The sequence below is a fragment of the Theropithecus gelada genome, chromosome 2, assembly GCF_003255815.1.
Source record: "Theropithecus gelada isolate Dixy chromosome 2, Tgel_1.0, whole genome shotgun sequence".
In the NCBI taxonomy this organism is placed as follows: domain Eukaryota; kingdom Metazoa; phylum Chordata; class Mammalia; order Primates; family Cercopithecidae; genus Theropithecus; species Theropithecus gelada.
The window spans coordinates 5,801,234-5,826,693 of NC_037669.1; the positions used below are offsets into that span (position 1 = coordinate 5,801,234).

The window sequence follows — 25,460 nt, forward strand, 5'->3', positions numbered from 1 at the left end:
TGAGAATTTATTTAAGAAACTAGCGGAATCTGGTCTGGAAGAGGAAAAACCAGGGAGAGGTGGTAATCTAAGAAGCATGTTAAAAGCCTTTCTAATTTGAATAGCTGGCACATAGAACAGGTGTTAGTCCCAGAGTACAGAATTAATGCATTGATTTTAAGATAACATTTTTAATTATTAAAAAACAATACTGTTTATCTTGTGAAATAGTGATATTCCTGGCACTGCAAAGTATTCGAATAACAGGTGATTATTTGTAAGAAATTTCTAGATGGGACTTCTACACTGAACTGGGAGGGTGGAGCAGAGTCCCTCACAAAAGGAAGATGTTGTGATTTCAATCTCAGAGTTACGGCTGGCGTTATTAAAATATACTTAATTAGAAGGTGTGTTGTAAATTACATTGGAAATGTGCTCCTGCTCCCTTCCCGCTCCCCAAAACTTAAAATATATAAAGTAAAAATCATGATACAATTCTCCCATCACCTATATAGACCATTACATCTTCAATACTTTGTGAGTATTCAAAGAGAATTATTACAATGGAAATGTTCTCAGAGAAAGCAACAACATATGTGAATTTACTACTTGTTAACGGAAAGACATGAAAGAGATGGGTGGTAAGAATAATTAAGGTCCAAGTGGGCACAAATCTGTAGCAGGCAAAATGTAGGAAACAGGTCAACAAGGTTTCTTCATGTTTCTCTTGGAGACCAAATAGATGACCGAGGATCCAACTATAATTTCTATAAAGACATGGCTCAGTTTTCCAATGTCTGTATCATCACAACTTATAACAAGTACAGCTTCCAAAAGAGGTGACTAACGTAAAAACATTCAGTACTTATTTATTAAAGTAGAAAATGTTCATGTTAACATGTACCTATAGACGTTTAAGCAGATAACTAAATTTCAAAAAGACCGAATTTGCGTCAAGATTTTCAAAACCGAACCAGGCTTTCAAATATAGTGTAATTCTGTGTCAGTATATATAAACTAACATTTGGGGGTCTTACTGACGTATAGGGGTCACAGTAATACCCTATACTATATCATATAAATATAATACATATATTACTATGTATGCTTTCATAATATTCACTACTTGTTAAAGTTAATATATTAATATATTTTAGATAGATCCTTATAGCTTGCCCCAAGATTTTTCTCCTAAATATCATCATGGAAAACTCTATACATTTCCATTTGTTGACAATGATGAAATAATTTTTTAATTAAAATTTAAAATGTTTATGGGTATACAGTAGGCATATATATTTATGGGGTGCCTGAGATATTTTGATACAGGCATACAATATGTAATAATGACATCAGGGTAAATAGAGCATCCATCATCTCAAGTATTTATCCTTTTTTGTGTTACAAACATTCCTATTCCACTTTCAGTTGTTTTAAAATGTAGAATAAACTACTGTTGACTGCAGTCACCTTGTTGTGCTATCAAATATTAGGTCTTATTCATTCTGTCAAACTATGCTTTTGCAGCCATTAAGCATTCCAATTCCTTCTCACTAGCCCACTACACTTCTCAGCCTCTGGTAACCATCCTTCTACTCTCTTATCTCCATGAGATCAACTGTTTTAATTTTTAGCTTCCATAAATGAGTGAAAACATGCAAAGTTAGTCTTTCTATGCCTGATTTATTTCACTAAACGTAACGACCTCCAGTTCCATCCATGTTGTTGCAAATAACACGATCTCATTCCTTTTATGGCTGAATAGTATTCCGTTGTGTATATGTACCATATTTTCTTTATTCATTTGTGTATTGATGGACACTTAGGCTGATTCCAAATCTTGGCTAGAGTGAACAGTGCTACAATAAAAGGGGAGTGCAAATATCTGCTCCATATACTGATTACTTTTGGGTATATACCTAGCAGAGGGATTGCTGGATCATATGATAGTTATATTTTTAGTTTTTCTGAGTAATCTCCATACTGTTCTCCATATTGGCTGTACTAACTGACGACCCCACCAACAGTGTATGCGGGTTCTACTTTCTCCACATCCTCACCAGGATCATTATTGTCTGTCTTTTGGAAAAAAGTTATTTTAACTGGGGTGAGATTTCTCACTGTAGGTTTCATTTGCATTTCTTTCGTGATCAGTAATGCTGAGCACCTTTCCATACACCTGTTTGCAATTTGTATGTCTTCTTTTGAGAGATGTATATTCAGATCTTCTGCCCGTTTTTAAATAAGATTATTAAATGTTTTCCTATAGTTTGAGCTCCTTATATATTTCTGGTTATTAATCCTTTGCCAGATGGATAGTTTGCAAATATTTTTTCCCATAATGTAGATTGTCTCTTCCCTTTGTTTCCTTTTTGTGCAGAAACTTTTTAACTTGCTGTCATCTCATTTGTACATTTTTGCTTTGATTGCTTATGCTTAGTTTAGGCATAAACTATGTCTAAGATTTCAACCTTTAATCCATTTTGATTTTTTTTTTTTTGTATATGATGAGAGACAGGGGTCTAGCTTCATTCTTCTGCACATGGATATCCAATTTTCCCAGCACCATCTATTGAAGAAACTGTCCTTTCCCCATTGTATGTTCTTGGCACCTTTGCTGAAAATAAGTTCACTATAGATACATGGATTTATTTCTGGGTTTTATATTCTGTTCTACTGGTATTTGTGTCTGTTTTTATGGCATTACCATACTGTTTTGGTCACTATAGCTCTGTAGTATAATTTGAAGTCAGGTAATGTGATTGCTCCAGTTCTTTTCTTTTTGTGCAACATATCTTTTGCTATTCTGGGTCTTTTATGTTCAAGTAAAATTTAGGATTGTTTTTCCATTTATTTGATGAATATCATTGGTATTTTGATAGGGATTTGTAATTTCTTTCTTCACCTAGCCATGGATTGGTATGGTCATTGGTATATGGCCATTCAGGAGCATATTGTTTTATGTGCATGTGTTTGCATAATTTCCACAATTCTTGTTATTCATTTCTGGTTTTATTCCATTTTGGTCAGAGAAGACGCCTGATATTATCTCATTTTTTTTGAATATTTTAGGACTTGCTTTGTGGCCTAACATACGGTCTATTCTTAAGAATATTCCATGAGCTGAGGACAACATGCCTTTTACAGTCATTGGATGAAATGTATCAGGTCCATTTGGTCTATAGTGCAGATTACATCTCATGTTTCTTTGTTGATTTTCTGCTGAAAGATCTGTCCAAAGGTGAAAGTAGGGTATTGAACTCTCCAGTTATTATTGTATTGGGGTCTATCTCTCTCTTTAGCTCTAATAATATTTGCTTTATATGCATGGATGCTCCAGTGTGGGGTGCATATATAATTGTTATATTCTCTTGTTGAACTGACCCTTTGTCATTATATAATGACCGTATTTGTCCCTTTTTATAAGTTTTGTCTCAAAATCTATATAATTTCATGTCAGTGCAGCTACTCCTGCTGTTTTATGCTTCTCATTTGCACAGAATGTCTTTTTCCATCCCTTTATTTGTTAGTCTATGAGTGCTTTTATGGGTGAAGTATGTTTATTGTAGGCAGCAGATATTTAGGTCTTGTATTTTTATCCATTAAGCTACTCTATGTTTTTGGTTGGAGAGTTCAGTCCATTTACATTTAATGTTATTACTGATAAGGACTTATTGCTGCCATTTTGTTATTTGTTTTCTGGTTTCTTTCTTTTTTTTTTGTCTTCCTTCTTGTCTTCCTTGTTGTGAAACTGATTGCTGATATGTTTTAATTTCTTGCTTTTTACTTTATTTTTTTGTCTATCTGTGTGGAAGGCTTTTTGATTTGTGATTCTCATGAGGCGTGCAAGTAACATCATATAACCCACTATTTTAAACTGATGACAACTTAATTCTGATTGCAAAAACAAACAAACAAAGAGAAAAACTGATACAAACTCTACCCTTTAACTTCCCCCACCAGTATTTTAACTTGTTGTTTGTATTTATATCTTATTATAATGTCTATGTCTTAAAAAGCTGTTGTAGTTAGTTCATGCAACACAATTGAAGCCTTATCATATTCCATATTTGTCTGTGTACTTATTTGTCTGTGTACCAGTGAGTTTTGTGCCTTAAGGTGATTTCTTATTGCTCATTAACATTCTTTTCTTTAAGACTGAAGTACTCCCTTTAGCATTTCTTGTAGGTCAGTTTTAGTGTTAACAAAATCTCTCAGCTTTTGTTTGTCTGGGCAAGTCTTAATTTCTTCATATTTGGACGATATTTTTGCTGGATATAACATTCTAGGATAAAAGTTTTTTTTTCCTTCAGCACTTTAAGTATGCTATGCCACTCTCTCCTGGCCTGTAAAGTTTCCACTGATAAGTATGCTGCTAGATGTATTGGAGCTCCTTTATATGTTATTTGTTTATTTTCTCTTGCTGCTTTTAGGATCCCTTCCTCATCCTTGACCTTTGGGAAATTGATTTTTAAATGTCTTAAGGTACTATTATTTGGGTAAAATCTGCATTGTGTTCTATAACCTTCTTGTCCTTGAGTACTGATATCTTTCTCTAGGCTAGGAAAGTTCTCCATTACTATCTCTTTGAATAAACTTCTAACTGAATATCTCTCTCTCTCTCTCTCTCTCTCTCTCCATCTGCTTTAAAGCCAATCACTTTTAGATTTGCTTTTTTGAGGCTATTTTCTAAATCCTGTAGGCCTGCTTCATTCTTTTTTGTTTTTTGTCTTTTCTATGCATTTTCAAATACCTTGTCTTCGAGCTCCCTAATTATTTTGCTTGATCAATTCTGCTGTTGAGAAACTCTGATGCATTCTTCAGTTTGTCAACTGAATTTTTCTGCTTGATTTTTTTAAAAGTATTTCAATCTCTTTGTTAAATTTATCTGATGGAATTCTGAATTCCTTCTCTGTTAAACTGCATTTCATCAAGATGCCTCACAAAACTGCTATTTCTTTTTTTTTTTTTTTGTCAGAAAGGTCACCTATCTCTGTCACTCCAGGATTGGTTACTGGTGATTTATTTAGTTTGTTTAGTGAGTTCATGATTTTCTGGAAGGTAGTGATGCTTGTGGATGTTTGCCAGTGTCTGGGCATTGAATAATTAGGTATTTATTGTAGCCTTCACAGCTCAGGCTTGTTTATATTGGTCATTGGGAAGGTTTTCTAAGTATTTGAAGACTTGGGTATTGTGATCTAAGTCTTCAGTCATTGCAGTGTTATCTATATTAAGGGGCTCCACTCTTGTTGACTCATAGAGGTACTACCTTGATGGTCTTAGTTAAGATCTGAGATAATTCACTGGATTATCAGGCAGAATCTCTTGTTCTCTTCCCTTACTTTCTCCCAAACAAAGGTCGTCTCTCAATCCATCCTGGAGCTGCCTGGAATTCGAGGAAGGGGTGAAGCAAGCAAGTTCATTATCAATACCACTGGGACTGTGCTGGGTCCCACTTGAAGCCAGCAGAGTACTAGGCCTCACCCGAAGTCTCCGGTGACTATTGCCTGGGTACCAGTGATGTTTATTCAAAGGCCAAGGGTTCTTTAGTCAGCAAGTGGTGGGAGAGAGCATCCTGCCAGGCCTGGGTCTTTCCCTTTAGGGCAGTGTGTTCTCGTCTGGCCCAGGGTAGGTCTAGGAATGCCATGCTGGAGCTATGGCCTGGCACTAGGAACTTCAGAAACCTACTTCATGCCATATTTTACTGTGGCTGAGGTGGCACCCACATTGCAAGCAATGTCCTTTTCACTCTTCTCTTTCCTTTTCTCAAGCAGAAGGAGGCTCTCTCTCCATGGCCACCATCACCCCAAGGCCATGGCAACCACAGCCTGGCTACTGCTGATGTTTATTCAAAGTCCAAGGGCTCCTTAGTCAGCACTTGGTGAATTGTGCCAGACCTATGTCTCCTTTCAGGGCAGTGGGTTCCCTTCTGGCTCAGGGAAGGTTGAGAAATGCCATCTAGGAGTTAAGGCCTAAAACTGGAGGCTTTAGGAGTCTGCTTGGTGCTTTATTTTACTGTGGCAGAGCTGATCCCTAAGTTGCAAGATAAAGTCCTTTTCGCTCTTCCCTCTCCTTTCCTCAGGCAGAATGAGACTCTTCTCAGGGCCAGCATGCATATCTGGGAATGTGCTGGGTTACAACTGAAGCCAACACGGTTCTGGGTCTCATCAAAGGCCTGTGGCAATTGCTACTCAGTGACTTTACCTCGGTCATTAGGTAAAGAATTCTGCCAGGGCTGTGTCCTTCCCTTCAGGGAAGCAAGTTCCCTTAAAAGGCAAAGGGTGGGTCTAGAAATGTCCTCTGAGAGCTGGGGCCTGAAATAGGGGCTTTAGGTCTCTGCTTGCTGTTTTATTTTACTGTGGCTGAGCTGGTATCCAAGTTATAAGAAAAAGTCCTCTTCACTCTTCCCTCTCCTTTCTTGTGTACCCCACGTCCACTGGCTCTAAGTCCAGTACGACACCAGGACTTGCTCAGGAACTGCAGTCCTTGTGGCCTAGACTTTTGAATTTATCTGGAATCCCAGGGTACTTTAGCATGCAGTGCTGGGTCTAGCTGGAACTTAGGTTCCGAATGCTGGGACAGGCAATACCCCTCTGGCTAGGGCTGGGCCAAAGGCTGTCTTTGTGGGTGCTCGCTGAATTCTGCCCATGTTGCCTTCTGCTGTGACAGGGCAGCAATGAGTTCCAATGCAAAGTCCCACAATCACTGTGCTTTCCCTCCCCCAAGCAAACAGATTCTCTCTTTCCATGTCCTACGTGGTGCTGCCAAGACGTGGGAGAGGGTTGGTATAGGGAATTCAAGACTGTCCTTCTTACCCTCTTCCATGCCTCTTTGCTTGAAATAATGTTAAAATGAGGTGCTGTGATTGCTAACCTCATTTCTGGTTCTTATGAAGGTACTTTCTTGTGTGGATAGTTGTTCAATTTGGTGTTCCTGAAGGGAGGACAACCGTTGGAGAGTTCTATTCAACCATCCTGCTCAAATTTATATTTTCTATTCCCCCAACTGGTTATCTCTCCTGGCTTTGCTATCCTCAGGAATAATACCACCAGCATTCTTTCTATTGTTCAAAGTGAAACCTTACATTTTCCCTTCTTTACTACATGTCCAAACAGATCCTGAGTTCCTTCACTACAAGGGCTTCATAAACTTTTTCTATTCTATTGCCATTATTTTAGTTCATGCCCTAATTATCTTTTAGGTGTACTGCAATTTCTCATAATTAATATCTGTACTTCCAATCTCTTTCCTCATGAAAGCTCCCTTACACACTGGTACATGAGAACTTTTACTAAAGCCTACATTTTTATCAAGTAGCTCCCTAGTCAAAAACCTGCAGCAATTCACTATAAAATCATAGAAAAAAGACTAATTAATATGGCATTAAAATCTTCTATTATGTGATCTCCATCTATGTTTTCAGCTTTATCTCTTAATACTTCTTTCTATAGTCATCATTCTCCAATTAATCCATTGTACTGTCCATTATCTAAGAATAGTCTATGATTTCTAATAGCTGAAATGGCTTTCTTCATTTTTTCCTACTATAATCTTGTTCATTTCCCAAATCTAGGCTTAAAAGTCTTTGTCTTAATCTCAGTATCTCTCCCCTTCTCCCCTGCCATTTATTTTTTCATTTTTCTTGTCCTTTGTTCTCCCATGGAACATTCTTGCTCCTTGTTCCTTTTCCATTTATTGCATTAAGACTTACATCACAGTTTGGGTTTCATACATTTCTTTCCCTCTACTTAAGGGTCAAGGACAGTGCTGCAAAGATATAACAAAGGTTGCAGTAGATGCCAGGTATTCTGTAAATGTACTTTGGTATAATTATATTACACTACCAAGCATAGAAGGGTTTAGTCTAGGAGCATTACTTTAGCACTCTGGAGGTGAGAAGGATCACATACAAATTGCTACGTGTCTAGTATTTGTTTGGATTTCTTCATGGAAACGAAGAGGACATTTGTTTCCCAGAATAGTACTGTACTCTTTAGTGTAGATAACCCATCACATTGATTTATTCGTAGGCATAAAGAGACAGACAACACAGCACATTCTGTAGGTTAACTGGGGCACATTTGTGCTATCTGTCACAACTACAGCCTCCTCTCCTAGATGCTCTGATGTTATGTGGAGCTGGGTGGGAAGAAAGTAGGGAACCATCTCTCTCTGCCCTCAATGTCATGAGCAGCACAAGGTGGTGACAGATGCTGCAGGCTACTTACACCAAAAAGCACTGGCTCTTTTCTTCTTACTGTCAGAGTAAAATTCTGTCTGGGTGTCCACTTTACCAAGGGATGTCTTCCTGAGGCTCGGGGGGTAATTCCTGATTAAGCCACTCATGGTAATAATCATTTTTCTTCCTAGAAAATTTTTCTGGGAGATGTAAGACCCAATTTTGGTCCATAAAATATGAAAGAAATTTTGCTAAAGAAGTAGCTTCACTGTTGAAGAGATACACAAAAAAATCTGTCTGCATTTTGTTGTGTCTGAAGGTGGGTGACACTTGGAGTCATGGCTCTTATCTAATGATTATTAACAGGGGCCACCATTTGGACACTGCTGGCACCCTGAGAATTGAAAGCAAAAAGAATGAACTGGGGAACCTGATACTGTCACAGTGCTGGGGAAACTAGACTTTAGGATTTTTGTTAAGTGACAAATACATTTTCCTTATTATTTGAGCCAGCTGAGTGGGAGGGTTTCTTTATTGTAGCTGGAGACACCCTGACACATAGGACTTCATGTGGGCATCAGGCACCTTGCTCAGGTGGCAGATGCTAATCACTGTTAGGGCTTCAGGGGACAAGCACATTATTTCTACTGCCTGCTGGAAAAATTGGGCTGATCTGTTGCTAGGTCCTGAATCTGTCATTTTTTTTTCATGGATCTAGTAACATGTCTTTAAAATATACTGTATATTTCCTTTGTAATAATATCAAACTTACAATGACTAATGTTTATCTCCTTTACTAGTTTAAAAGCTCTATGAGGGCAGTGACTGTATCTGCTAGGAGAATTCCTGTATTTACAGTAATTAGCTCCGAGTCGTCACAGAGGTGTTCAGTAAACAGGTACTCAGTAAGTATCTGTAAAATGCATGAAAGAAAGAGTAAATGAATACACAGAGAACATCAAAAACATTCTTCCTGGTTATTTCTATTGCTCACATTGCCCCTGCCTTGCCTTCTGACCAATTCAGGCCTACAAAGGTATGCCATGTCTTGAATTTTAGGGGAAGAAACAGGAAAAGGAAGGAAGCTATCATTACAACTATTGTTGCTCTCTCCCACTGAGTGGAGGAAAGGAAACAAGTCTCAGAGGTAACTTACAAAATATTTTCATAGAGTAAAACTACAGCCGTATCCCATATTGCTTACTGGATCTAAACAGCATTTAAGAAATGTTATTTCAGAAATGTTCAGTTACACTTTTTAAAGCCTGGTCCCCTAAGTCCAGAGCCTCTGCTATTGTCTGAGGAGACTTTATTTACTGTCTTCTGTGTTGGTGGATGTGGGGACCTGGACAGCAGGGCTCCGTATTGAAACCTTCAAGACAGCAAGATCCACAGCTCTTTCCTTTGATGTGAACCACGTCTGCACTAACCTCTCTGTTTAAAGCCAAAATGAAGCTTAGGAATAATTCAGTATAACTGAGCTGAGCAAAGATTTATCCATCAACTGTTTCAAGTTCCTCATTTTTCAGATGAGGAAAATCAATGTTTCTGTTATCAAGATCAACCTTAGTCTTTTTTTTTTGTCCTATAATATAATAAAAAAGTGAATGTGGACAGTTATATTCACTTGTAACAAAAAGGATATTTCCCTGGCAATGCTGTTCCAACTCGGTAGTCAGTGTAGCTCTTGCTTGGATGGAAGTTGAAAATGAAAAGAAGACCTGCTCTTTCAAAAGCAATGATCTTATTGCCTTCATGTTTTTCACTCACATAGGCCTGCAAGAATTAATACATGTGTTACATTTAAATAATATCTAGATACTGCCACAAGTACCTTATTTTTCGTCTTTCTCAATAGTCTGGTTATTAAACCCAAAATAAGTATTTCAGAACACTATATTTTTTTGAACATGTTACAATTTTGCTATACTTAACTGTGAACCAAGAACAGTCTCAAAAATTGCTTAGTGTTGTATACAAAGCTCACCAGCCACTTGCCGACCTCATAGCTCAAATAGAGAACTAGTATTGTGGCTCAGGTTTTAAGTAAAACCTTGGTACCCATACATACTACAAAGTGTTTGTATATATTAGATCTAATAAGTGAATTTTCTTTAAGACTTCTAGTCTCCAGCTTAATGCGGTTAGGCATATAAAATTACTTTTCAAAATGTAATGTAACATTGTTATTTTAACGTAGTTTCTGAAATTATAGCTCTCTTAACCATTTTCCATTTTTACCCAACTTTGTCAGATTCAATGGCAACCTAAAGTCAATTACAATACTTTTTTTCTTAATAAAAAGATAAGGTCTGAAAAGAAATTATATCTGTAAACTCTCTTCTTTTATTCATCATCATGTATTTTCAGTTGGCTGTGAAAAGCCTTTGCTTTTCCAACTCCATCCTCACTCAGCCCGAGCTCTGAGAGGACTTATTGCCGTGCATGTCATCAGCAGCAGCACTCTTGGTAATTTAGAAAGTGAACTAAAGCTCTAGAGTAAATGGGGTGCCTTTTGGTATTCAACACTGTTCCTATTGAAAAGGAGCATCATTTTGCTCTCTCTTCTGGAAACAGCATTTCTAATAAACGTGATTAAGGCATTCATGTCATGGAGCAAATCTTACTAAATATATAAATACCTTTGCTCAGCCATTAAAAAAAAAAAAGAATCATAGACACCAAAGTAAAAACACATCAACAGTAATTTCAAACAGCCCCAGTATAAAGTAAATGGATTATAACAAAGACATATTACATGTTAATTTTTGCCAAGAAAAAAGAAGCCTGTATAAAATTTTCACTTGTTAATTACATTTTCTAAAATTTGTTGAAAACTGAGACGTTAATTCCAGAGGACAGACAGTCTCATGAAAAACACAAAACAGCATGCAGGTATAAGGGCATCTATTGAAATTACAAGTTAGAGACCAGTAAAGAAGAGAAAAAAAAAAAGAAATAAAGGAATCTACATGTTGTCAAAGTAGTTTCTTTATGACAGCATAATTATTTACATAAAAAAGTGGTCAAAACAATTAAGATGTTTCCACAGCAATTTCCAAAATGGGTTCCCTGCAGAACTTTTATTGTTTATTTTCACCAATAAAAATACAAATGACTAAATTTAAACAGTAACAACAAACAAACCAGGAAACTAAGCAGGCCATTATGTTTAAGATTTTCATTATCAATTGGAGAGACTTCAGTGGCATGTTTTGACAACCTGAAGTATGTTACAGGACACTACACACTGAATAATAAAATGCTGTTTAAAAGACCTGCATATGGATTGAAATCGGTTGCCATTCTAAGCATGTTCATCACTGGTGACTAAAACACAGCATTCAGAGTAAAGAGCTTACCTGTGGAGCTGAAAGCCAACCACATCTTTCTTCCAATCTATTCATATCCCTGTCAAAATTATTTAGGAACTTGTAGCGAAGAAGGTCATCATCAGTTAAATGAAACTGCCGTCTGGCATAATGGTAACTCTCATTATTTCCTTTTCTTGGGAAGTCTAACCATTCAGGATGCCCAAATTCATTACCTGCATTCAAACACAAATGTAAATGTCACCTGGTAATATTAGAATTTCTTACTAATAATAAATCAATAATTATACGTTTTTAATGTTTTTAAAATTCAGTTTAGGCTATCATTTACTAGACCTGTGTGCTGCGAATGATGTACAGGTGTAGCTCAAAAATAGCATGGTCTAGCACAGAAAGAACCACATTTGGACTCAGAAGCCCGGGGTCCAGCTTCAGTTTGGCTGCTCATTACTTGTGGCACATCCGGTTTCCTCAAGCACAAACTGAAGACAATTATTGATGCCATACTTATTTCATTTCTGAAACAATCTCTGAGATCTCAGAGTAATTTCTGAAATCTCGATTTCTATAATCTCTGAAATCTGTACAACGCTTGACAATTTCCAAAGGCTTTGTATGTAGGTTGTTTTTTGATCCTCAAAGGAACTCTCTATTATATTCATTCCACAGACGAGAAATCCAAAGCTCTGGCCGGTTAAAAGAGTCGCCCAGCTTCACACAGTGGGAAAGCAACCATTAAAATTGAGTTCCTCCCAATAAAATCCAGTTTTTCCTACCACATCACATTAGGCAAATACCTTATAAACTTCAGCTGCTAAGGAAACTCAAGCCATTACTTTTATTATTAACTTTCCATATTTCTTTTTCAGATCTATTTGTTACTACTAGATATGTACCTTTCATTTCAAGTGTGCCCGAATGCTTACGCTTATTCTTCTGTGTGTACAGCTGAGAGCCCTGGCTGGGGATCTATATAATATTATCTCTCACTATAATGATCAGAACCAGGAACCCAATAAACTTAAAAAATAAAATAAAACAGTAACAAATACGTAGTTTCCATTCTGAGAAGCAATTTTAGATATTAGTCATCTAACCAATTGGTTCTTATTGTTGCCCTCAAGTTCCATCTCTACTTTAAGCCTTCTTTTCTTTCCCTAAAAATTAAATGCTACTTTCCAAAATTTTCTTTCATGTGCTACAATTAATTATTGCTGTGATTTTCTAATTAGTGCTACAAATTTCTAATTAATGCTGCAAATTTCTAATTAATGCTATAAATTTCTCCGAGTTAGAAAGTATCACAGCCAATACAAATGTGTCCTACTTCAAATAAACTGCATAGTAATATTATAATAAATAAAAACGAATAAGCTAGGATGTAATTCAAAATAATTTACTGCAGAGGTGCTTTAAATAGTGAAGTTTGCTAAGAAATTCTGCAACTTACATTTAACTTTTCAGGACCACATTCATCCAAACAAAAATATCATCCAAATAAATAGGTGTATAGCAGTTTCTTAAAAATTAAAGGGTCTACAAACATTTTGCTTAATTCAAATTTCAGTCTAAATGATATTTCTTATGATGTTGTCCACAGCATGTCATAGCAGAGAGCCGACTTTATGAGGCTATATTTACTTTTGGATGCTTTAAATTGACACGAGGAATGTCCCTCTGCTGTATTTAAAGGTCCTGCCTAGGTCTAAAGTCTGATTCACACCAGCCCAAGGTATACCCATGGCACAGCTTACTCCTTCAACCATGAAACTAGCAAAATAATGTACCTCTGGAATTGCAACTGGAGCAATCTTTACTGATAATGAAGGGACTTCCAGTCTGGGAACAAGTATATGTCCACATACCAATCCAATGACTAGTGGGATTTTAACTAGTCGGTGATTTACGAGAGACTAGAAACGCCATGAGGTAGAGATAGTATGTTAGCCTACAAACTGGATCCAGGCTTCCTATAGGCAAAATACTTTTTTGGGGGGACAGCCATGGATCTCTGGGTTGATCCCAGTATTAATAAGCAATTCCTTTAACCCTCTTCCATGGAGACTGTTACATCATTGTCATCATGATGACAGTAGAAGCAGCAGCACAATGAGCAATTCCTTTAGCCCTCTTTCATGGAGACTGTTACACCATTGTCTTCAGGATTATAGTAGAAGCAGCAGCACATGCTTAATTTCTGTTTAATACGTGCCAGGCACCATTGTAAGCATTGCACATGAATTAACCCTATCTTCGACAATTGTCTAAGGTAGGTAATATTATTATTTCAATTTTACAAATAAGGAAATGGAGGCACAAAGATGTTACACAGTAATTAAGAAGTTGGGCCTTGTGAACCAGACAGTCTGGTTTCAGCCCCTGACTCTTAATTACTACTATCGCATGTTGTGCCCAAGTAAATTCTATGGAAATCCAGGGCCAAGAATGACCAACTTCTCATACCTGGACAGAGATTCCAAATTAGTGGAATGACATGCAGAAATGTATCAGAGTGAGAAAGTGAGATGTAGTGAAAAGTTTAGTTCAGCCACAAAATAAGACTTGCGGTAAGGAGATAAAGCAGGACCATTAGGATGAACTGTATACATTTTGTACCTTATATTGCAGGCATTAGGGAATCAAAGGCTATTTTAAAGTAGGGACATGAGAATTTCAAATGTGTTTATTATTAAAATATTTCTGGTACCATGTGGAAAAAAGACTGGATACCAGGGCAAGTTGAATGGTAGGAAAACCAGTATGGAATCCAGTGTAAAACAGATGATGAAATTCTGTGGAAATAGAGAAAAGAATGATCGATTCAAATGGCATTTCTGAGATGGAAATAACAAGATTTGATGACTGACTGACTGAATAGAGACAGTGAGGAAAAGGAAAGTCGGAATGCAACTTTGAAGTTTTGAGTTCAGGAGGCTGAGTAGTGACAGCGTTAACTACACTAGAGGAAAACGGTGACAGAAAGTTTGGGGTAAGAAGATAATGAGTTCAATTTTAGGCCTGCTAAATTTAAGACGTGAAGGATACATCAGCATCTGTAGATTTAGAAGAATGATAAAAATAAGGTATTGAAACTTGAGAGAGAATTGTAGGTGGGGAGAGAGAGTAATTTATAAAGCCTCAATAAGTAAAGATAATGAGAGCCACCAGAGAAAAAAGGCCATGGCCAGCACACCAAGGAACTGAAGGCAGAGAGAAGCCATGTTAGGGAAGACTGAGAGCAATGGTTAGCAGGGTAAAGGGGACATTAGAAGAAAACATAGAAGGCTAAGAAGAATCCCAAGGAGGGTGGTCAGTAGCATTAAATGCTACCAAAAACTAAAATCATAAATAAGAACTTGCTACATGATCTCCCCTCTGATGCGGAAATAAGCTGGTGTAAAGCTTTGCTTTTCAATCTGTATTACATTCCAGAATCACCAAGGAAGGCTGTTAAAAATGTTCCCCCCCCTACCCCCAATGATATGGATACATTACTTCTGGAGTGATTATTAGGCTGGAATCTATATTTCATCAACTTTTCCGTAATATTCTGAAAGTAGTCAGTTATACAACATGATGCCCATGGATGCAGATTCCCACGTCAGCAAGACTTGGGTTTAAATCACAGCTATGCCACTTATGAGTGATGTGAATATAGGCAATTTAATCTCTCCAGCGCTCAGTTTCCTGCTCAGTTTCCTCATCTATAAAATCATCATTCTGAGGAGAGAACCAGCTGCCCATACAGGTAACAAGGATGAATCCAAAGAGTAGCTAGCTTTTTGGCTCTTCTTCATACAAGTTTCCATGGAATGGCCTTATTCCTTTCTTTAAAGTGCTGAAGTTCTGCACAGATGCATTTATTCATATTTTAATAATACAAACACATATCCCAAAGTCAACTATGAATGTGCTTTGAATCACCTACAGTTTTAGATCTTAAATGACAGAATTGAAAATAAAAATAACGTTGTTACAAGATACCCAGACTGATAGGGTAAATCAGATAACTATGTTAGGAATCCTATATCCACCCTCATGGAAGCTAGAACACTCCTGGCACCTGCTGACCTCCCTAACTCCCGTTTCTTCCTAGCCTGCTTGAAAATGGGACCTGAGGTCACGCTGTTGCTGCTTGCTATCTTTACCAACTGCCTTGGGTAGATTAATGAGGTGAAAACAATCAATTCATTTTCACTGTATAGTTTCGCTTGCTCTTAGTATCTTGCCTTGGTAGTGGAGTTTTCAATAGTAAAGAAATGAATGGTGAGTTTGACTAAAACTATCAGAGGATGGTATTAACTCATCCCACAATCTGATTAAAAGCTAAGTAACTGCTCCCCAGGAAAACACACACACAGACACACACACACACACACACACACACACACACACACACCATGATACAGCCTCAGAGGGTCCATGGACTCCATAAAAATGTGAAATTACATTATTATTTATTTCTAACATTCCAGTGTGAAAAATGCACATGCTTATAATCTACAGCATAAATAATGGTGATGGGCTGCAAGTTGCCCCCTTCCCCCCACCCAAATTCATATGTTGAAATACTGACTTCTAATGTGATGGCATTTAGGTGACGGGGCTTTGGGAGGTGATTAGGTCAGGAGGGTTGAGGCCTCATGAACAGGACTAATGTTGTTATAAAAGAGGCCCCAGAGAGCTCCCTTGTTTCTTCTGCTATGGAGGATACAGTGAGAAGACAGCCATCTGTGAACCAGGAAGCAGGGCATCACCAGACATCAAATCTGCCAGTGCCGCGATCTAGGACTTCCCAGCCTCCAGACTATGAGAGATAGCTTTTGTTGTTTAAGCCACCCAGTCTATGGTGGTTTGTTACAGTAGGATGAACAGACTAAGATAATAAGGACTAAGGACTGAAGAGTAGCAAAATTACAATTAAATAGGTAAGGTATGTAAATTATTTAGAAGCATATAAGATACACGGTATGTGCTCAATAAATATTGACTTCCATTATAATGTTTTATTTTTCTTTTATTTATTAATTTATTAAGTAATCAACACATAGAAATATTATTAAAAATCACAATTACACACAGAGATGTTACAAAATAATCTGTTTTTCTCTTGATAAACATTGTATTTATTTTTGTCTATATCCACATCTGTATATTTATATCTGTATCTATAGTGATACCTATACATACATTCATACCTATCTACCATCTACCGACAACTTGTTTTTGAACAAAGATAGACTCATATTATATATTATTTTGAAATTTAAAATGAGCATCTCACATCTCAATAAGTATGCATCTCCATGATAGTATTCCATTGTGGACCTTGTAATGTAATTTTATTTAACTAATCACCTTAAGTTAGTAATTTCGACTTTTGTAATATCTCCGTGTTATAAAAATCACCAGTCTTTTAAATGTATCTTTGTACAACTGTCTGATATTTCCCTAACAGAAACTGAATAAATATAATATCTGCTCAAAGGCAAACAGCAGATATTCTAGGATCAAACATTTCCCAAGTGCTGAACACTACTCATGATTCGAAGATACAGGCACAAATTAGCAGATTGCTCCTGAAAATAACTTTCAACACAGAAATTATATTCCTTAATGTATATGCTTAGGATTCTACTTTAAAAGTATTTTTCATCATTTATATTTAATGTTTCATTTTAGTGCCCTCTAAGATATATCAATTTAGAATATTCATGTATCATTTCAATACCACATAATGGTATTGAAAAATTAGTAAGTATTAAGAAAAAAATTCATCTGGGGACTACTAGAGGCAGGAGAGTGAAAGCAGGGAGGGCTGAAAAACTACTTATTGGGTACTATGTTCACTACCTGGGTGATAGACATTCATATCCCAAACCTCAGTGTCATGCAATATATCCACATAACAAACCTGCACATGTACCACCTGCATCTAAAATAAAAGTTGAAATTATTTTTAAAAAGTAACTAATTTTTTTTTTTTTTTTTTTGAGATGGAATCTAACTCTGTCGCCCAGGCTGGAGTGCAGTGGACGATCTCGGCTCACTGCAAGCTCCACCTCCTGGGTTCCCGCCATTCTCCTGCCTCAGCCTCCTGAGTAGCTGGGACTACAGGCACCTACCACCATGCCCGGCTAATTTTTTTTTTTGGTATTTTTAGTAGAGATGGGGTTTCACTGTGTTGGCCAGGATGGTCTTGATCTCCTGACCTTGTGATCCGCCCACCTCGGCCTCCCAAAGTGCTGGGATTACAGGCCTGAGCCACAGCGCCCAGCCAAAAGTAACTAATTTTTAAATGGAGAAATTTAATTACATGAGGTTAATTTAAGTACTTGGAAAAATCTGAGAACAAGAAAAAAAGCACACAAAATATTTGGTAATGTAACTCAATTTAAGACATTGTTTATATTTTAACTTTTACTTCATTTATCTTTTTCAAGTATAAATTCACTACTTTAAAGAGCATCTCAAGAAGCATATACATATAATATGTAATATGAAATTAAATTTCTAAGTTAGAAAATAGAGCTTTAATTAAAAAAATTCAAAATAGGGTTGATTCTATTTTATTAGAAAATCATTTATTAATTTCTATGAGACATTTAGGTTTTCTGAAAATGTTCCTTCAGAGAGGCCTCTTTTTAAACTGAAAAATATAGAAAGTTGCATATAACAAAGAGAGACAGAAAAATTGTATCAGTGATTGTAGACAAAACATTCTACAGGGTGGCTCTGAATGTTTTCTCTGTTGTAAACGAGCTGACAAGGGGCGAATTAAGTTTAATGCAGACAAACGCAACATTAAATTTCATATTTGGTTCAAAACCATAAACACAAGCATAAAATAAATGGAAGCAAATCACAGAAAGACTTTCAAAGTGACCTTGGGATAATAGTGAACCATTCTTAAGTCTGGAGAGAGAAAACTGGAAAATGCCTGTTAGTGTCCTACACTAGCTCACAGCTCACAAACCTAATGAAGAAAAATACTATCATTAAAACAAGTTAAGAATGTTCTTCTCAGCTGTGGTCTACAAATTACTTAGGGTACATGGCAGTAATTGAGACAGTACAGTGAAATATGGTGACCCAAATGAGCCTATAAGTAAGGGCTGCTGTGTATAAAAATGGATCAGAAATCTAAATTTATTCAGTTGATGGCAATAATATAATTGATTTATTTTAGTATAGACAACTTGACAGAATGCAAACAATATTATCTGAATCAGCATTTGAATTTAAGCTATATATTCCTAAACTGTATATGAATATGATAGGTATACATGTGTACATAATATTTTTATATGTTCCTCAATGAATGCAACAGGTGTTCACAACTTGTGTTTCATGCATTTCTACTGATTTTCTAATATTTTATGCAAAATGTTGTATGTATGTTCACATGCATTTTTCAGAGGAGAGAAATGTGTTCTTCGGATTCTCCAGGCATCCAAAGATTAAATGCATTTGCGAAAGAACCATTCACTATATTAGAATGTCAGCAACTAGAAGAATAGGTCACAAGTAAGGGCTTTTAAGCAAAATAAAAAAGAAAAGTAGAAAGCTAAATTAAAGGAAGCATTTTTAAAACCTTTGGCTGGTTTATTCAACAGATAAGAGGCTTACAAAAGTCACATTTAAACTAACTGAAGCGCATAGAGGCAATGACTGTGACACTTAAGAACAATAGTTCTGAGTCCAAAATACGCATTGCAAGTAATCTGGCACTAACCATCAAAGCATGATCGTTCTGCTCATTAAATTATGATTATGATCAGTAGTGTAATACATAGAATGTTCCTCAATTCAAAACGAAGGGAGGATAATAATTTTTTGAGCCATCACTTGGGACTTTTTCAAAGAGAATTCAGAATTCATGATATGATTCATTGCATTCAACATAGTAACAGAACTGGGTGCTTCTAGAAATGAGAAGTCTGAAAACTTCGGTTAAACCTTAAAACAAAATCAGGGAAGCAGGGGACTAATATTGCTATAATTAATGGTTCTAAAAAAGTCTACCAAGTTCCTTCTCTCTAGTTCCATTTCTTCTTTACACAGCCCCATTCATATCTGGTTAACTGTGAAAAACCTCTAAGTGCAAAATTCCTATTGGGACTCCTTCTCCTGTAATTAATTTTTTTGCTGTTTGATGTAAAGGTCCAAACTATAAATTGACAGGAAGCCAGCTGGTACAGTGATGAAATTCAAGGCAATATAACTAATGAAAAAGCCCCAGCTCTGTTGGCTGAACATTTTGATTAGCAGGTTTGTGTATTTTGTTTCTCTAAATTGTAATGCATACTAATTTTACCTAGGAATTAATTAAAGTCTATCAAAGCCTCCATGCTGTGGATGTTACATAATTTGTTATTGTTCCAAAGTTTACATGTATATAAAAATAATGTACAGTCCTAATGAGAATATAAAAACGTTAGCTCCTACTCCTCTTTACTGCACTAAAGACTAACTTTTAAAAGAAAGTATCTATATTAAAATGACATTCTTTGGCTTTTCTCTGGTATTGCAGTGAGTACTTAACTCACCAAAGTGTAAGGCACAGTACAACGCAATTTTTTAAACCAGGGCCTGTGATTTTTCTTTTTTTCAAAAAAATAAACTTGCAGTCACCGCCCCTGCTCCCTTTGATACTAATCAGTATGGTTGTGGGAAGGGGCCACATCTAATGTTTCTCTTTCATTCTCCACAGCAAGCTCCACTGCACTGTACCTGCAACAGAGTCTCCTTAAATATTTGTTAAGGTTTGATATTTTCCTCTATAATTGTTAAATGTCCAACATAATTTCTCTAGAGGCACAGAAGCAAAATATAGTGATCAGATCCAGAAGATGAGAGAAAGGATGACATGCTAGATGAGGCCAACAAAAGAGAACTCACTGCTCAAGAGAACAGGATTTATCACTACAGTCTATCACAGCCTCCCTTTTGCCTCCAGACTGTGAATGGTATGTAATTCTTTGTTAATATCAAGTATGTGTGTGTGTGTGTGTGTGTACATGCCAGTTGTACAGCACCAGTCCATTCTTATCCATGGTTTTGCTTTCCATGGTTTCAGTTACCCATGGTCAACTGTGGCCTGAAAATATTGAATGGAAAATGCCAGATACAATTCATAGGTTTTAATGCATGCCCTTCTGTGTAGCATGACGAAATCTTGTGATGTCCTCCTGCATCCCACTCCAGATGTGAATCATCACTTTACCCAGCATGTCTGCACTATCCACTACCTGCTCGTTAGTCACTTAATAGCCATCTCAGTTATCAAACAGACTGCCATGGTATTGCTGTGCTTGTGTTCAAGTCACCTTTATGTTATTTTGAATGGCCCCAAAGCATAAGTAGTGATACTGACATACTGTTATAATAGTTCTATGTTATTATTTGTTATTGTTGTTAATCTCTTACTCTGCATAATTTATAAATTATATAAATTATATAAATTAAACTTTATTATAGTTATATATGTAAAGGAAAAAAACTGTATATAGGGTTCTACAACATGAAGTTTCAGGCATCCACTGAAGAACATATCCCAGTGGAAAAGGAGAAACCACTGTACACACACACACACACACAAACTCACACACACTCTCACTTTAAATACACACACCTATACACACTTACAGGCAACAGTACTAATGAGAATATTAAAAACAAAATCAAACACCTAACTCCCATTCCTCTTAACTGTACCAGGTTTGTCAGGGGTGTCTGAACCAGAGCAACCCCATCTTGAAGAGTGGCTGGGTAAAATAAGGATGAAACCTACTGGGCTGCATTCCCAGATGGTTAGGCTTTCTAAGTCATAGAATGAAATAGGAGGCTGGCACAAGACACAGGCCATAAAGACCTTGCTGATAAAACGGATTGCAGTAAAGAAGCCGGCTAAAACCCACCAAAACCAACATGGCAATGAGAGTGACCTCTGCTCTTTCTCACGGCTACACTCCCACCAGCGCCCTGACAGTTCACAAATGCCATGGCAACGTCAGGAAGTTTCCCTCTATGGTCTAAAAGCGGGAGACATGAATAATCCACCCCTTGTTCAGCATATCATCAAGAAAATAACCATAAAAATGCACAACCAGCAGCCCTTGGGGCTGCTCTGCCTATGGAGTAGCCATTCTTTCATTCCTCTACTTTCTCAGTAAACTTGCTTTCACTTTACTCTATGGACTCTCCCTGAACTCCTTCTTGCCTGAGATACAAAAACCCTCTCTTGGGGTCTGCCTCAGAACCCCTTTCCAGTAACATCTTTCTGGCCATCATAGCAGGCACAATACTAAGGAAACTCCTGACCCAAAGACTAACTTTGGGTAAGTGGTGGGGTCCAGTAACATCTTTCTGGTGGTCCATGGAAAAGATCAAACTAAAGAGATTCCCAAGCCAAAGGAAAATCACCTGCGTGTACCAACTGGCCAACTTGGGTAAGTGGGGTGCACATACCTGAGTGAAGAGTGGGGTTGGATTAGAGGCCCAATTTAAGGGAGTCAGAGTCTCTCCTAAGACAGGTTTAAAGGCTCCTCTCAATAAAATGTAAGGGCGCTTGACTGAACTTGGGTTCGAGGCCCAACTTAGGAAGGTTAGAGTCCTTTATAAGATTTAGGGGGTTAGTGGACCCTCTTGGTAAAGTCCTTCTCGGAAAAGAACGGGTTCAGCACTAGGGGATGTTAACTGCTATGCTCTTTGGAGTAATCTGCCTTGCAGTCTTTGCTGACAGTAGTGGGTGACAGAATTACACAAGTACAGGACCATGGGACATGAGGAGTTTTATCCTCCCTCAAAGGGAAAACTTGATAATTTTCCTCTTTGTTGCAGCTTGGCCGCCAGGGCTTTGGTGCAGTCAGCCGGGCCACTGAGGCCACTCAGGTTAAGGAACCCAGAAGCCAGCAAAACGATAAGAATTTCTTACTGCTCGAACGTCACTATTTATCTCCTCTGTAAAGTTTTGATTAATGGAAAAAAAGATATGCGAGGCCAATCTTAAGCTGTAGCGAATCTGGTGTGCTTTTTGTGTCTTTCTGTGTTGTTTAGTCATAAAGACGGGGCATCTTAGGATACAATGCTGGCCTAGTACCCCGTAAGCCTGCTGCTGAAGATGCCCGGAAAACGGGTCAGTTACAAACTTCGCTGCAGTTCCCTGAAACAAAACTGGACGAATTTCTCCTCTTCTCTTCTTCTATATCCTTGGGAGCTTGACCTTTTAACCACATGGCAGTACTTTCTCTTGGTCTCCACTATCACAATGGCTGCCTAGGTTCAGGGTTCAATTCCTGGCTTAGGAAATGAGTTCTTGCTGGTTTGATATCGGTGTGACATTTGCCATTTTTTAATTCTCTTCCCCTCCAGGAACCATCTTTGGAGTAATCTGCCTTGCAATCGAAATTTGGCTCAAAACAGGTTTTTCTTAGAGCACTAAATAACCCTTTAACAAAAAGTTGTAAAGATTATAAAAATTGTAAGGGTTAAAAAAGGTTTATGAGTATCTTACCTTATGGTCAAACATTAAAATTGAGTAGATATGTCAATGAGTTTTATTAAGAATTGGTTTTAACATTAACAGTACACTAATATAAAGGTGAAATTTGGCTTATTGGTAAAAAATCATACAGGAAGCACTGTCAAATGTGAAATAGTGTTTGGCTTTCTTTGGACTGTGTGTAAATATGTTATTGGTATGTGTTCCAAAATTATGTAACACTCCTCTAATTCTAATAGGACTTACTGTGTGTTGCTATAATTGTTATACAAAATCATATGCCACAAAGGTAACCAAATTTCTTTGTCAATCGTGTTTTTAACTGTGGCTGCCCTAAAACATTTTGTCATTCACAGAAAATTGTTGTGCTGTTTTGATTCTCTTCAACAGATGGTTTCATAATCAGCTATAGGACTTTGATAGTTGCTCTTAAATGCAGGTTTCTGATTACTTTGTATAGCTTTAGAAGAGAGAAAAAACATTAAGGACTGTCATGGAGAGCTGAAATGTTTATGACTATCAAGCAGAACAGGAGTTAACTGCATGGACTAAATTAATGTAAGATTAAAAAAACTTTTTTGACATTTTGCTTAAAACATTGCTGATCCTTTGCTTTGTTTTTCAGAGTCAAGGTAACTTCTTTTAAGCTACGTGCAGCTTCTAACAATTAAGTAAAGTATATTCCTGTGAACAAAATTTGGAGCATATTTGTTTCTCTCTACCTAATTTCTCCAGAATTTGGAAACTATTTGTGAGTATTCTTTTTTTTTGTTTTTTTAAGATGGAGTCTTGCTCTGTTGCCCAGGCCAGACTGCAGTGGCGTGATCTCGCTCACTGCAACCTCTGCCTACCTGGTTCAAGCGATTCTCCTGCCTTAGCCTCCCGAGTAGCTGGGATTACAGGTGCTCACCACTGTGCCCAGCTAATTTTTGTATTTTTAGTAGAGATGGGGTTTCCCCATCTTGGCCAGGTTGGTCTTGAACTCCTGACCTTGTAATCCACCCTCCTCGGCCTCCCAAAGTGCTGGGATTACAGGCATGAGCCACCATGCCCGGCCAGGTATTCTTAATTTATGGCAATACAGTTATTTGCATAAGAGCAAGAAGAATCTGTTTTCTTTTGTAACAGGACACAACTGGAGAAACTGGTTATTTTACCAAGGCATTGACTGGAATGGTGTGCTTTCCTTTAAGGAATTGAGCTTGACTTTAAAGACAATAAAAGCCTTTTGGGAAAACTGGCCTCATACCTTGTCTACACAGTCTCCATACAGGGTTCTTGAACAGTGATAAGCAAGAATGTCACTTTCTGATAAGCCCAGGAGCCCCAAGCTATCTTGTGACTTCAAGAGTAGAGGAATTTATCCAACTCATAGATGTTTGAGGTTATAAATCCATGGCTGGGCTCAACTTAAAAAATAAAAGTCTTATGTGAGATTCCTTATGCAACAGAATTCCATTAAAGCCAATTAAAAAGTCTATATCAAAAATAATTATTCTTGCTGTACTTTATACAAATAAACAGGCCCAGTATAATAAAGCAAATCAGTCTTACCACAATTTGTCTCTAGTAAAAATGGGAAACTGGAGAGAGAAATTAAGTTTCAAGCACTATAGTACACCTGTTATTATTAATAGATTCTAGTCTCATCAGTTGTTTTTGAGTTTTTTCCTGCAATTTAGGCTGACCCTGCTTACTCCTGTAAACCAACCAGTGATCTCTGGCTGCTACTCAAAAGAAATAAAAAGGATGAGTAATGTAAAAATCTGGAGTCAATATTCTAATTCTGGGCACACTGGAACTGGCTAGCAACCCCACAATGGCTTGGTTCCAATAATTGCCCAGTTCGTGGAAAACCTTCTAATTCAGTTTACTTGGGATAATTTTACTTATTTTACCTTACTCTTGTGGAATACATTGCTGTTTTACTCCACGTGTAGGAATGCAGGATAAGCTTACTCAATGTTCTCTTAAACTGAACACTTATTACTCTTCCAGATATCACCTTTTTTTCAGAACTCAAGAGTTATGAATGGCTGTCACCATACCATACCAATGCTTTCTGACCGAGCTCCTCTCTACCCTGAATGCAAGAGACCTAACAGTTAGGCAGCAATATCGTTGTCCCTATTCAGCCTGAAGAAGTTACAGAAGATGGATCTTCATCCCTCTATATCCCTTAAGAGTTCTCTTATAAAATGGAGGGAGAATATATGTCAGAGGTGTTTGAACCAGAGCAACTCCATTTTGAATAGGGACTAGGTAAAATAAGGCTGAGACCTACTGGGCTGCATTCCCAGATGATTAGGCATTCTAAGTCACAGAATGAAACAGAGGCTGGCACAAGACACAGGCCATAAAGACCTTGCTGATAAAACAGATTGCAGTAAAGAAGCCGGCTAAAACCCACCAAAACCAACATGGCAATGAGAGTGACCTCTGGTCATCCTCACTGCTACACTCCCAC

At 37.3% G+C, this 25,460-nt stretch overlaps 1 protein-coding gene across 1 annotated transcript in view; it reads right to left on the bottom strand.

The window, feature by feature from the left end:
- The window catches only part of GBE1 (1,4-alpha-glucan branching enzyme 1), a 271,724-nt gene that overhangs the window by 31,710 nt on the left and 214,554 nt on the right, over positions 1-25,460 (bottom strand). The window contains exons 13-14 of the mRNA XM_025375689.1: positions 11,521-11,705; positions 9,804-9,934 (exon numbers count right to left, since the gene is read on the bottom strand). Of these exons, the coding sequence (XP_025231474.1) occupies positions 9,804-9,934; positions 11,521-11,705 (316 nt within the window). The remainder of the gene's footprint in view (positions 1-9,803; positions 9,935-11,520; positions 11,706-25,460) is intronic.